Source organism: Carassius gibelio, chromosome B11, assembly GCF_023724105.1.
Source record: "Carassius gibelio isolate Cgi1373 ecotype wild population from Czech Republic chromosome B11, carGib1.2-hapl.c, whole genome shotgun sequence".
Classification (NCBI taxonomy): Eukaryota; Metazoa; Chordata; class Actinopteri; order Cypriniformes; family Cyprinidae; genus Carassius; species Carassius gibelio.
The window spans coordinates 8,242,190-8,257,595 of record NC_068406.1 but is presented as its reverse complement, the minus strand read 5'-3'; the positions used below and the strand labels follow the sequence as shown (position 1 = coordinate 8,257,595).

Genomic DNA, 15,406 nt, shown 5'->3' with positions numbered 1-15,406 from the left:
TGTTGAATACAGACACATAATATAGATAGATAGATAGATAGATAGATAGATAGATAGATAGATAGATAGATAGATAGATAGATAGATAGATAGATAGATAGATAGATAGATAGATAGATAGATAGATCATAATTGTGTCTCTATTTTATATACAGTAAATACATCTGTATCTAAAAAGACCACACACTGTCTTGGCCTGGAGTGGTCCAGCATCAGTAAAAGTCCAATGTATGTACATTTGAATCTATTTTTGAACGGGTTCATTGAAACCATTTGAACTAATCAAACTGAAGGCCTTCTGTTTGCTAGTGGTGTTTTATTAATGCATAAACTGGTGTGAGGTTGCTCTTACGGGGAATGCCTACTCATGAAACGTGTTTGTGTGTCGTTCCCTACAGCCGCTGTGGACTATCTGGCCAAGAACGTGGGTCTGTCGACTCAGAGAAGGATGAAGCTGGCCGACCATTCGGCGGTGCTGGGACTCCTGCAGGTGGAGACGGGACAGGCTTACTGAGTCCGATCACTACAAACACACCTTCACACGCTCACAGATGCACAAACACCTCCTCCGACCAGCTGGAGCTCTTCAGTGCATCCGCCAGCACGGGTGTGAGAGGCTTTCACTCTGATTCTCAAGACAAGAAACTCTTGCCATTCCGTTTGACGTGACCTTCTCGTAATTCTGGGCTTGTCTTGTACCTCTAATTCAGACAAGAGGACCATGCAACGGCTGCAGGCACGTCAACGGACGCAAGAACGCATTCCGAGCCATTTCCAAAACGTACTTTCACCTCACTGTGCATAGTCGTGTATGAATCTCAGTGTCATTACTATGGATAATCTCGCTTGTTTTCTATTGATATTGTTATTACATTTGCCCTTACAGTTGTTGTAATTATGATTATCGTAACTATTGTTTAGTTTCGTTGTTTCAAGATCCACACGTAGCATTTTTTACTAATTCAAACCCCGGAGTTTTTTATGTGAAATGCTAGCAGTGGGCTAAAAAAGAACAGGGGATCGAGTGTTTTTCTCCTTACAGCCGTAATGTTCCTGAGCGATTTGACCTTCTCTGACTTCATATTTCACTTGACATTCCATGCAAACTTGACTACTCTGTGGGAAGTCTGGATTTCTGCTGGGAATTAGCTGTGCTTTTAAAGGACCAGTGATTTTTCCCCTCGCTCAAATGCCAGTTTTGTTTTAAGCAATCATCTGGGAGAAAGAAAACGACATGTCAGGAAACTGGATTTATAACGCTTTTTTCTAAATTGTATTCGTTAATTTTCTAGAGTGAAGCAACACTTTCCCCTCAAACTAGACAAAAATGAATAGTTTGACACATGTATATTATGATTTTGAGTTAAGCAATGCAAACATTTAACATTCTATTTAGATTGTACAATTTGTTAAGTAACGTTTCAAATGCACAAGTTAATTTTAGACCAAGTACTACAGTGTTTAAAAGTTTGGGATCAGTATAATAAATATTTTTTTGAAAACGGTACCTTTGATCAAAAATAAAGTAAAAACAGGAAATATTATTACAATTTAAAAAAGCATTTTCAATTTGAATATATTTAAAAATGTAATTTATTCTTGTGATGCAAAGCTGAATTTTCAGCATCATTTCACCAGTCTTCAGTGTCACGTGATCCATTAGAAATAATTATAATAATACTGATTTCTGCTCATTTCAAACATTTCTAATTATTATTTCGTGGAAACCATGATCATTTTAGTTTCTTTGATGAACAGAAAGTTCAAAACATAGCATTTTCATAACGTTATAAATGTCTTGACTGTACATTTTAATCAATTTGTTGAATCTTTGCTGAATAAAGTAATACATTTATTTAAAAAAAAAAATCTAACTGACCCTATACTTTTGACACTTTATGATAATTTTGACAACATTCCACATTCCAGATTACAGTGACCAATCCATCTCAACTGCTTTCTTACGTTCCCATTTCGTTTTCTCTTTTGTTATGTTATAAACTAATACAAATACACACACCAGGTCTCCTGTAATTAAAATCCCATGCATTCACAAGTTTGTACAAAAAAGATGTGATATTTCGACGATATTTGTGTAGCACTCACAGGTGACATTTTGACACATAAATGGAACTGTACAGTAGATGAAGCAGATCGTTTATTGTTTGTTTATAAAGAATATGTTTTATACTAAAACAGAAAAGGTGTTGTGTGGTAGATGAAGCAGGGGATATGTGTAAGTCTTATATTGTAATTTTGTGTTTATATTCACTGCTTTTGTTTCTTTGTTTTCGATAGTTATTATGTATCATTTTCTTAGGATTCAACGTGAGAATCTCTTGGTAAAAGACAGTCGCACTTAAAACTGACTGGAAGGTGAATTGTTTGCTTTTGATTCCCAGCTTCAAATCTGTGGATCCATAATGAAGATGAAATATTGACATTAATAATATTTGGAGGTGACCGATGGCTCATGTAACGGACTGTGGGAAACACAGCAGTGTTTGGTGCTAACTGGCTGCTTCCGACTCAATGTATTCCTCATGAACGTTTTATTGGGTGCATTTAAGGGGAAAAAGAACTCTTCAAGAAAACCATGTGACCCAAACTCCGCCCACTTCCCTTTCAACTGTCGATATCTTTATCAAATGAGCAATGAAAAGACTTCTAGCATAGAACATCCACGGCTAACATCTTTGTTAATCAACATTTGGATATTAAAAATATTAATATTACCATGCCCCTCTGGGACGTCAAAATGGGCACCTGCTTTCATTAGCATTTGTGTTTATACTTTTCTCCCATTTCCTTTCAGCATGTGTGTACGTTATCATGGTATAATTTATTCTGCTGTATGAAGTAGTAGCTTTAGTGGGAACCTTGTATTTGGTATTTACTACCTTCAGCCTGTTGGTGTCTTTACTGTAACACTGGCGTAAATGTTATCAATTAAAGATCTAAAACTAAAACCCTTTCCAGAGTTTGTCTTTTACGTATTGAATTTGGTTTGACAAAATTATGATAGGCTTGACTACGAAAGCTGTTCTAGATTATATCTGTGGCCATTTTTAGTGCCTTATTATATGCATTATGGTAGAGTATGGAAAAGGTTGGTGAGGCCTGATGAGAACTTCGAAATGAGACAAGATGTAAAACATTCCTAAAAACATTTATATACTAAGGTTTTTAGTCTTGTCCCGGTATGAGTCTGCAAAAATTTTAGTGTAGGGACCAATTCTCACTAAAAGTATTGCTTATTAGCATGCCTGTTGTAAACATGTTCTTTATTAGTACTTGTAAAGCACATATTCTGGATGACCATATTCTACATCCCTATTCCTGCCCAATAACTAAATTTAACAACTACCTTACTAACTATTAATAAGCATCAAATAAGGAGTTTACTGAGGCACATAATTAATGCTTTGTTAATAGAGAGAAATTGATCAAGTGTGGCTATGAATATTACTCATGAAACTCAAAATGAATAACTCGAAGAAATGTTAACACTGAAACTTCCTGGCATGTGTTTCCCAAAAACCTTAGTAGATCATAAAACTTTGGCCCCAATGACCTGTACCATCCAAATAATTTGTATAAATTGTAACATATTTCTTTCTTCTTTTTTTCAAGAAGAATAAAATTATTGCAAATTTGTTCGTTCATGATTTATTTATTATTATTTATTTATTTTTACTTATGCTCATCCGCTTTAGCTCCTTGTGTAGGCTCACAACAGCTGGCATTTTTTTATCAGTATAATATTTTTTAGAAATTTTATTCTATAAATCATCTACTTTAATCAGTCTGTATCTACATTCTTGAAAATAAAGATGCCAAAAGGGCTAAAAGAAAAAAAAAACATGTTGGTTTCACAAAGAACCTTTCAGTGAACAGTTCTTTAAAAAAAAAATAATAATGTTAATAATGTTAATGTCAATATAGAACCTTAATTTTTGAGGGTGTACTGCTGAATTGGTGAAAAGAGTTGCATGTGAATACACTGCAGAATGTGAGTTAGTTTAACACACAGTGCAGTATGTACAGTTGTGGCAAGTCATTCATATTCTGCCATTCCTCCTCACTGTCTGTCTTCTTTGGTCTGGACTCATGTGGCAGACGCTGTCACACAGGAACTGCTGGTATGCTGGTGGCATGGCCGGAAATTCCAAACCACATGATACCAAATCCAGCTGTTGTTGTCCCAACATGACACCCTGGACATTCTACACATGCTGTAGCTGATTTCAGCTGATCATGCTGATGATAACTCAATGCAACCATTGTCACTTTTTGATTAACTATGAATCTTTATTCATCACCACACAGTCAGAGTTTCGTATCATAGCTATAGATCCTCTCTAAAACCTAGTAAGCAGCTTTCATCGTCTAATTTGTAGGGGAGTATCATATGTACATTTTTTGGAAATATTGATAACAGTTCAGTATAGAGACCAATTCTTACTATTAACTAGTTGCATATGTAACCATGGACCACAAAACCAGTCATAAGTAGCATGGGTATATTTGTTGCAACAGCCAACAGTACATTGTATCGGTCAAAATTACACGTTTTGGAAAGCTTATTGCAGATTATGTATAAAACCCAATTTCAAAAAATATACCCTTGTGACTGGTTTTGTGGTCCAGGGTCAGATATTAGCATGCATATTACTAGCATATTGGCCATTTATTAGTACTTATAAAGCACATATATTTGTGCATATCCAAATTCTACAATCAATTTATTACATAGCTCTGTGGAATACTAGATTCTGATTGGTCAGTCTCTACATTCTGAGGTATTTTATTCCCCAATAATAACCAGTAAAAACTCATGATACAGGCTCATCCGGTAACTGCAGTGGGCTCTATTGCTGGCAAGTTTTATGTTTGTTAAATAACTAGGACTTGTTATTTGGACTTGCTATACCATTTGTTGTCACAGAATAAAGTCTGACAATCTTATTGGCAGCCCGTCGTGAAGCGCACTAAAGGGCATTATGAACTGGCTGGATGTACTCTCTCGTTCATTTTGTGATCTGCACAAGACTCAAGAGATCATAGTTAAGTTTGCTGTTAACACGTTGACAAAAAAAAACATAAAAAACATTGTACATTCAAATATTGTTGCATATAATAGTAGGGTTTCAGCTATATTTGTACATTTTTTGCTACTATTTATCTCTAACCATTAACCTGAAGCAAGAATACTACACAGCTTTCGCACAGATTTTTGCCCCAAATTGCAAAGTGAATACGTTGACACTAGTTGTCAGCCAACTAGTTGTCAATGAGCCAAAAACACTGAAAAAAAATTAGGACAATCAGAGTTTTTACAGATTTTACAGAAAATCACGTTGTGCATATTAAGCAGTTTTTCAAATTTAGAATCACAATTTAAGTCATGTGTTGTGTGTCTCCTTTTGATTCTTGTGTTCAGAACGACTTGAAAAGTGTGTGATGCCCAGTTTTTCTTTGTGGCCATTTACTAAGTCAGCAAGTACAGATTCTTGATTCTATAATACTTTACTCTCACTCCTGCATGTGGGTGCAAACCAAAACGTCCATAAAATAAAACATGAAGAAAATAAAACAAAGATTGCAGAAATGATGACTTGCCGTGAGACATGAGGCAACTTTTGATAGTTTCATACTCTTAGCAACCAATCATTTTAATCATTTATTATCCTTGTTGTAAAACCATATTCCTAGTATTTGTAGTGGCAGAAATCATATGGATTACCATATCTCTGAAGCACCTTCTAGAACATCAATCCTCTGTGATTCATTTGGCTTTGCAGAGCATAAACCTATAGGGTGAGCCGGTATTTTATCCTCTTGACAGCCTTATATGATTGCGCTAAGGTCTTTATATTTCACAATGTGCTCTTTATCCTACATGCTTTGTGTTTTTATCGTCAACCTCTCTGCGAAGCATGTGCGAGATGTTTCAAGTCTCTTCTGGATTAAGCTAAAGCACATGTTCTGGTTGTCCGATCCTCGGCCTCCACCTCCGTCACTGCTCTTTCCAGCTCTCTGCCTCCACAAGGCACCGCCCAGTCAACCGTGTGTCCTCGTCTTTGTTACCCTCTCCTCTCTCGTCTTTTGATCCCGTAATTGATTGACTACAGGAGGAGGATTCGACGAGACCCACAAGAGCCAATTCCCCTCGCTTCTCTGGAGAGCTTCTGATAAAGTGCAGGGCCGTATATGTGGTCCCTACACCAGACGTATGGCCATTGAAGGTGGCTATGAGCCACGGTGGCTTAGCCGCAAGCTTTCTCCAGGGGCCCGGGCTTGTGTCCTGCCGGTAATGGGCTTGTTTAGATCAGAGGGATGGAAATGAAACTCTTGAGCTGCGGAGAGGAGGATGCCGGTGGACTCCTATCTCCCAGGAGGCAGGCCTCACGGCGAGGGGCATCTGCATAGACTGAGCTGGCCGCGCGAGAGGAGGGCTGATAGATTCAGATCTCATTTAAGAGAGCTAGCGGTGAGGAAGCAGGACCGGACAGGCATGGAGAATGAGGAGGTTGATGGACCTGGTCCTGCGAGAGCCAACAAACAGAGTAAAGGATAGTTTAATGATAGCCATCATTGCCCCCACTTTGAGACTTCAAGACACTCCACAGAAAAAAAAGAAGCTGTAAAATATTTCAAAGTTTACTCTTGGCTCATAGACTTCACGTATTTTCTTAGATAATAATAAATTCTCTTTCACACACTTGATTTCAGACTTTACTAAATTCCATTCCTCAGTTGTCTTTAAACAGAAACTTGTTTGAGTTCTTGTCTATTAGAATATAATAACCTTGATTAAAAAAAAAAACTAAAGGCAATGCAAAGAAGTATTTTACTGTTGGTTACACTCAAAAAAAAAAAAAAGAAAAAGGAAGAAAAGCTGTCACTTGGGTGGTACCTTTTTCAACACTACATTTTAGGCACTAATATATACACTTTATATATTAATTTGTACATTTAATGTACCAATATGGACCCTTTTGGTGTCTATCTAATGAGTGAATGCAAAACAGATGTTGATAAATTGGTATTTCTAGGTCCCAGCATGCTTTGCATGGAACTGGATTGGAAATTATGTGCTTTTTTTATGTTTTCAAGTAAGCTTGATGGAGACTGAGACTTTTTAATATGTTCAAAAGTCAAATTGGGATTTTGAAAAGTTAGTTGCGGTTACTACTATGGTGAATAGTGAAGCTTGATCTTAGGTCAAGAGTTTGCTGGGAGGGTAATTGTGCTGGTGTTAGTGATTTGTCATAATTTGTTTATTTAGAATAACATGTATAGCTATTATAGCTAATTCTTTCAACGTATTTGAGTTGCTTTTAACATTAACATTAATTGGAGCTTGATCAACGTTCTCTTTGTGCAACAGATTATCTGCACTGCTTTGAATTGGTGACAAATTAGTTGAGTACAATGTAATGCAAATAGTTGTTTCAGTTATTTTTGATTAAATCAGGGCAATATTTTTATCCTTCATCTTGACAAATCTAAGCACAGCTTGAGATCTTTTCTGAAACTCTCCGTATGCTCTGCATTTATACCATCACTCTTTATGTGAAGCAATTATGCGATACCAAAGAGATCTAATTTGTGATCGTTCCCTATAGGATAAAAACAAAACAACAAATCAGCATGATTTCATCTGAACACCATCTTGGCCGTGCGTGTCTCTTTATATCTACATATATATGTAAGAAAATGAGGGTTTAAAGAGGCACAGAGGACCTGATCCTGGCAGATTACACTGGAGGTGTTCTTCTCTGAGGCTTATGTGTCTTAAGAGAGCCGCGCTGTTTCCGACTGTCATGGCTGTCACAGTGAAAGCACTTATGGAGACCCGTAATTCTCTAAATCCTGTAATTATTCTGCGATACATAATGTACCTGCGCCGCGGCCCGTCTGACGGCCTACTTTGACTCCGGCTTTGCACAGACAGAGGCCTCTGTAAGCTGGGATTTCAGTCTCATCTTTGGCAGCGGGAGATCTCCTAAAGAACATCTTCCAATATTGCATTTTTATGTAAGGCCTTAAATTTGCAAAAGCAAGTCGAATTAAGATATTTCAAGTCGATTCGTTTTCAATGTGTCATTGTCATCGCAGGATAAGTCTTCGGGAGACCAGCCGTGGTCTTACTTCTTCCCCTCGGCGAAGTCGAGTGCATCTTCAACTTCTAAAACAGAGCCTTAAGAAGTTCTCCACTTCACGTGTTGGTGTATTCACGTCAGAATTGTTTATTCTTCCCATTCTGTTCTTCACTCACACACCTCTCTCCTCTGTAGATAAGCGGTTAGCACCAGAATAAAGAGCCACTGAAGTTGGGAATCTGAGAGATGGTTCGCCGCGATAAGGCTACTGTGAAGCCAGGTTCGATTTACATATAAAAATCAGCGCTTGCTTGGCTCCCAGACTAATTAATATTAATAACTAAAATGCAAATGAGCTTAGACAGAGGAGGCCCGTATGGTAGAACAAACCAGGGTTTTGTTTGGGATTCAAACATAAGCCTCTTCTGAACGTAAGAGGCCTGCTAACAGCCATAACGCCTGGGCATAGAGCGCAATACACAGAGACAATTTTTCTAGATAATAGCCTATCACGCAGGATAGAATTTAAATACAAAAAATGCAATTTTCACCTTGAAATGAACAAATGATTACAATTTCTATACAAATTAAGGCATCCAGGCTGTGGCTCAGTGCAGCGCCAGGGCCATGAAACTTGACATAATTGCCATGAAATACATTTTCAAATATTTGTATTTTGTCCATCGCTTTAAAACATGCCACTCTTGGCTTCTGTGGGTATTTGATCTTACCTTCAGGCGGAGAAAAAAACACATAAAAAAGAGGAGAAAATCATCAGAGATAAAAAGCTCTTCAACGGGGAAGATAAAATGTGTAGAAGTGGAGGAAGGCAAACGCACACACACTGAAACAGTCTCTGCAACCCCTGTGGCTATCTCTAAAAGCCAAATTATGATTTCTTATCAAGGCAATCATATCTAGCAGTTATCTGCTGCTATGATAGACGCTCTCTCCTCTCGATATCTCATTCTCTCTCAACGTTTCTGTATGAACACTTATTTATTTGTGATTAGGGACAGCCTTTGGAAAATAAATAATTGTGGAGGAGAGCCAGACTTTTCTCTGGATTTGGAACTTTAGAGGTTCTTTCAGATGACAGCAGATAAGTTTCTGTACGCTTGAGGCTGGGGCCAAAATCACAATAACTTTAGTCATTCTTGCTGCCTCGTTTTCTTTCTCTTATTTTTTTCTTTTATTTGTTAGCATGTATGATTTGTTTATCTTAGGTTCGTTTTTTTTTTTTTCAGAATGAACACAATATGTTATACATAAAACATAATGTGCTTTATGAAGTTGTATCCACCTTATCTTTAACATAGTAAAATTGGGCATGGCCAATTGAATGTGCTAGGCTTCCGCTAGCAGCTAATGAATCAGAAGTCTAGCACATTCACAGGAAATAGGGTGGATTGGAGAACATCATCTTCATGGTTTATAGGAATAGTTCACCTGGAAAATGTCTGTTACCACACACTCCAGTGGTTTCAAACTTAAATGACTTAATGTATTTCATGGTAAACAAAAGTAGCAATGAACATCATCAAAGTAGTCCATGTGACATCAGAGGGTCTGACGTCGAAAGCATCGAAAATACAGTTTGGTCCAAAAATAGCAAAAACTACGACTTTATTCAGCATTGTCTTCTCTTCTGTGTCTGTTGTGAGACAGTTCAAAACAAAGCAGTTTGTGATATCCGGTTCGCGAACGAATCATTCGATGTAACCGGATCTTTTTGAAACAGTTCACCAAATCGAACTGAATTGTTTTAAACTGTTCGTGTCTCTAATACGCATTAATCCACAAATGACTTAAGCTGTTAACTTTTTTAATGTGGCTGACACTCCCTCTGAGTTCAAACAAACCACTGTCCCGGAGTAATTCATTTACTCAAACAGTACACTGACTGAACTGCTGTGAAGAGAGAACTGAAGATGAACACCGAGCCGAGCCAGATTAGTTCGCGAACCGGATATCACAAACTGCTTTGTTTCTGGACATGAACAGTAGACCGTACAAACAGTTTCAATGGAGGGACTGAGAGCTCTCTGACTAAATCTAAAATATCTTAAACTGTGTTCCCAAGATAAATGGAGGTCTTACGGGTTTGGAACAACATTTAAGGCGAGTTAATTTTGATTATTGGGTGAACTAACCCTTTAAGTTGATAATCAATGCAGAATCTCTTAAATCCTACCTAAATTCCAACAAAACTCCTTGCATGGAATAAAAATAAAACACAATAAATAATGAAATAACCCACTGACATTGGCTAAAATATAATGACCCTTTAATTTTCATGTCCTGTAACTAATCACATCAAGTTTCACAATACAGAAATAAAACTTTGATTTCATAGCTGTGGCCTAATATTCTGGCCAGTATTAAAAAAAAAAAAAAAAAAAAAAATTATTATTGAATTTATCTTTAGAGCTTTTGTATTTTTCGAGTATGTATTTTTATTTGCCATATAAATATACATATACACACGATTGCTTGTTCATTCACTGCTCAGTTGGTGAATCTCCAGGAGCTGTTTCTATCTTCTCTCCCCCTCTTCTTTATCACATGCTTGGACAAAATTGACTAAAGCTCCGACAGTGATGTGGACAGCGGGCTCATTAAATCCCGGTCTGCTCCCTCCTTCGTCTCTCCTCTTTTCTCTTTTCTCATGAAGGAGATTCTGTCATCCAGAGGTGCACATCAGATTTCAATAGCTGACCTCTTAATGCCCGGGGTCAGCGCTGCACTGGCAACAATTTCACACTGAAGATGAAAGGGAAATGAACAGGCAGGACGTCGGGGTGACCGGGAGGCCCTGACCGGACGGAGAAGAGCAGTCGGAGCCGCTCCAGTGCCCTCACAGCTGAGGATGGAGGGTGAGGGGTGCTGATCTCCATGAGGCTAACATCAGGACAGGAACGAGCAACTGATGGGCCCTTGAGAGCCACAGCAGAGGAACAAACCTCAGTATGACAAAAAAATAAAAAATAAAAAAAGTCTATGCATTCTGACTAAAACATTGTGCAAATTATATGATCCTCTGACTAAGACTAGTATATACATTTCTTTCATGTTTATTATTATATACATTGTTATTTTAATTGTTGAGTGAGTGTGTGTGGGCATGTTTTTGTGACACATCAGGACACAACTTTGTATAATGACATGGGTATGACACAGGTATTACAAGGAGAGGTGACTTATGAGGACATAACCCCATTTTTCAAAACGCTTATAAATCATACAGAATGAGTTTTTTTGAGAAAGTAAAAATGCACAAAGTTTCCTGTGAGGGTTAGGGTTAGGGGTAGGGTTGGTGAAGGGCGATAGAATATACAGTTTCTACATTATAAAAACCATTATGCCTATGGGATGTCCTCACTTTTCACAAAAACAAACAAGTGTGTGTGTGTGTGTGTGTGTGTGTAAATGGTGAGTTGTTGGCAGACTGACTCATGTAACGGCTGTGATATGCCTGTTTCTCCAGATATGCTGAGGCAGGAGATCTATTCACACGTTTAAAGCCACATGGAGCCCAACTGAGTTCTGTCAGGGGGCATTTAGCTCGTGATCTGCCCACAACAATGAGGTCAGTTGATTGCTTGTGGCTGGGTTGTTTTGGGGGTATTTCTACTGGATCTGAAGCTCGTGAAATTGCTGCAGTGGTTGTTAACTTTAAAATTATAGATTACCAAGCAGAAATCAAAAAGGACCCTACACTCTTAAAAATAAAGGATTTTTTATTGACATGGTTTTTTTATGGTTCCATGTAGAATAACGTTCATATAACTTTCCATTTGCATCTGGTTCAGAGTCCATCCCGTTTTTTTTTTTTTTTCTCACATCTCTATGTGTGGATTTTTGTGGATTTATATATATATATATATATATATATATATATATATATATATTTCTCTCCGTGTTCAGGCAATGAGACTTTTTCCACTTTTTCACTGCAGAGGATCCACTGATGAACAAGTGATGTAATGCTACATTTCTCCTGATATCTTCGGTTGATGAAACAATACTTTTTGCAGTGTTTGTGCTAAGGCCAAGATGTGTGTTATGACATGTAGTGTGTATATATTTTATTTATTTGTATGTTTTAGCAGCTCTTCAGTTGTTTTCCTGTAGTATTCAGTGTCTCCTGGTCACTATACGCAGTCATTCAGAAGTCCATGAGTGCTGTTTGTCTCTCTCTGTCGCTCTCTCTCCAGGGTAGAGCCGCAGAGAGACTCCTTATGCATTCATGAGGAAAGAAGAGGATAAATAAAAAGGTTCATTACCACGCTAAAGTGTTACTAATGATATGTACCTGCCACCCAGCACCTCTGAAAATCTAATGTGACACAGTAGAATGGAAAATCTATTCCGCCACAGTGGGCCACCAGTGGTGCCGCAGTACGCTGTATGGAAATTTCCCACAGCCTGTCCCTCCATTTGTGTCTGTCTCTAACCAATATTTACAATTCCACCACTATAATGTCCTACCAGGCCCTTTATGCCACTGTCACGACCTCCATATTAGCTGAAAATTGGTCTTTTCAAACTTAGCAGGGGAGCGTCTCTCACCACCATGGATGCAGTGCTTGGGTGCACAGCATGGGGGCATCATGGGAAGGTTCCTCAACCCCCTGGCCATGACCTGCTCTGTAGAGGGGTCTGTTTCTGTTTATCTGATTGAAAAAGTTATAGAACATATAGTAGAGAAGGTATATTTAAGGAAAATAATGAATAATAATGCAATTAAAAAAAACAAAAAAAAACACTTATTCTAACAAAGCAATAAGGCACATGAGATCATGCAAAAATTACTTCATATGATAAACACCAGTGTTTCATAAATCCATTTATGAATTTCAGTGATCCAAAAGCGTGATTTTAGCTCTTTGCTATGTGGTTTAAATTCTATGGGCCCTATCTTGCACCCAGCGCAATTGACTTTGTACACCGACGCATGTGTCATTCCTATTTTGCACCCGCGCAAAGCGCACTTTTCCCTCCACAGAAGCACGTCGCTAAAATAGTGAATGAACTTGCGCTCCCTGGGCGGTTCAGCGCAAAAAAGGAGGCGTGTTCCGGCGCAAACAATCCCTGGTGCTATTTTCCTGTTCCATTAAACAATTGCGCCACTGACCAGAAAAAAACTAGTCTAAAGTCAGTGGCGCGTTGCTTGTTGTTCATTATGCTATTTTAAGGGCGCATGCTTGACCATAATGTATAGCGTGCACAACGCGCATACACTTTGCTCATGTTATCTACACAGATGCAACAGTTATTTTTGCAAATCATAAATTGTTACACTAAAAAAATATTAACACATGAGATGACGGAAATCATTGTGGTGTGACACGAAGATGTGAAAAAATAGGCATAAATCTAGCTTACAAATTATTCAGGCTAATTATTCTCCCATCCCCATACAACACAACTTGTCTGTCTTTCACTGCTCTTACAAGAACATCAGTCTCCTCGGCTGTGAACCGCTCCTGGCGTGCGCCTGGTAAATACGCCATAATAATAGCAATCCATAATGGAACTTGCGCACCTGCTTTTAAAGGGAATGTTGGATGACGCTCTGATTGGTTTATTTCACGTTACGCCCAAACCACACCTATGAATAATGAAGCTACTTCAGACCAACCCACTTTAGATTTGCGCCGGGCGCAAGAGCCATTTATCCCGCCGGGAAAATAGCAACAGCGCCGAGACCCGCCCACAAACTTACTTGCGCTTTGCGCTTTGACACTTGCGTTTCAGATCGTTAAAATAGGGCCCTATGTGATATTCTGGATTCTATAGCAGAGTTTTTATTTTAATATTTTAATATTTTTGTTTTTGCCAGGGCTGCATTTATTTGATCATTTACAATTGTTACATATGATATAAAAATTACTATGAGTCATAATTATCACAGTAAGTATCTATATATTAAAATGCTATTTATTTTTGTGATGACAAAAAAAAAATTCAGGATTTTTTTCATTTCAAAAAGTATCATGAGCATTTATTTGACATCTTTCATAACATCATAAATGTCTTTACTTTTGTTCAATGTAATGTTTGTAGTGTAAATGTTAGTTAATGTTTATTAACCTAATGTATTACAGTTTCCGCACAAATATCAAGAAGGATAGTTTCAACACTGATAATAATAAGTCACACTTGCCTACTGTGAATAAACAAGGAGTGAATGAGTAAGGAGACATAGGAGTTTTCACACGAAACAATCTTTAATCACAGGAAGGAAGGAGTACGTGTAACACAGGGGGTTGACATTCAGTACCGGTCAGGGAAACATTTTTGTAGACATCTATAAATACACAACTAATGAGGGAGGAATACAAAAAATACAATTAGAAGATGGAAAAGAAAAGGCTAACGACTCCAGGGGGCCGACCAATGGCGGCGGAGCAGGTGGCAGAGGAACCAGAGGTGGAGACTGAGAGTCGATGAGTCACGCCAATGAGGAGGATCCGGAGGGACAAGGTGGAGCAAATGGCTCCGGCGACCGAGGCAGGGATCCAAAAGGCCTCAGTGGAGCCAGAGTGACAGAGGACCGAGGAGGAGTCAAAGGGATGTAGGAGCCTGACAGAGCCTGTCGGATGGAGGGACAGGGTACAGATGGAGGAATGGACTCCCAAGCGACGGATGGTCAACTTGAGACCAGGAAGGATGTGGGAACAGGAACTTTCTCTGGGCTAGACATGGGAACAGGAACTTTCTCTGAGCTAAAATCAGGAACCGGAGGGACAGAGTACACCAACGGATGAAGAAGGAAAGGGTGACAGGTTGGTAAACAAGTCAATTAAGTCTTCCTCCACTTTGCATTCTCCCAAATCCCTTTTCAGCTCACCCTCAGCCATGGTATAGGGGACAGAGCTCCTCTCCACTCTCTTGGTCCACGGCTTTCACCCACATGGCGGGCATCTGGTCTGACAATCTGTGAGGGTCAGGCTCTGTGGTGATCCTCAGCTCTGTCTTGCAATGGTCACAACAGTCGCAATGTGCTATGGCTCTCCATCAGCAGTGAGCTCAGACTTAAGCTCCAGGTAGTGTGGAGATGGTTAGCTGGGCTCTAAGGCCATTAAGGATCAGGGCTAGACACTCTCCAGACACTGCATGATTGCTTCCCTACAGCTCGGTCCAGTGGTGTCTGGATGGTCGATGGTAATTTGCCCCGATCCAGAACAGTGAGTTCAGCGTAGTGTCGCCAAACACCATTACCACATACTCTAGTAGGTGTCAAGCGCTGGAAGGAAAGACCCAATCGCAGAATGACACAAGGTACAAGGGTT

General features: G+C 38.8%; 1 protein-coding gene across 2 annotated transcripts in view; it reads left to right on the top strand.

Moving 5' to 3' along the window:
• pax7a (paired box 7a) overlaps positions 1 to 2,969 on the top strand; it is a 56,672-nt gene extending 53,703 nt beyond the window's left edge. For both annotated transcript variants that reach the window (XM_052568370.1, XM_052568369.1), the window contains exon 9: positions 399 to 2,969. In XM_052568370.1, coding sequence (XP_052424330.1) covers positions 399 to 514 — 116 coding nt within the window. In that variant the 3' untranslated portion in view covers positions 515 to 2,969. The remainder of the gene's footprint in view (positions 1 to 398) is intronic.
• Positions 2,970 to 15,406: the final 12,437 nt, after the last annotated feature.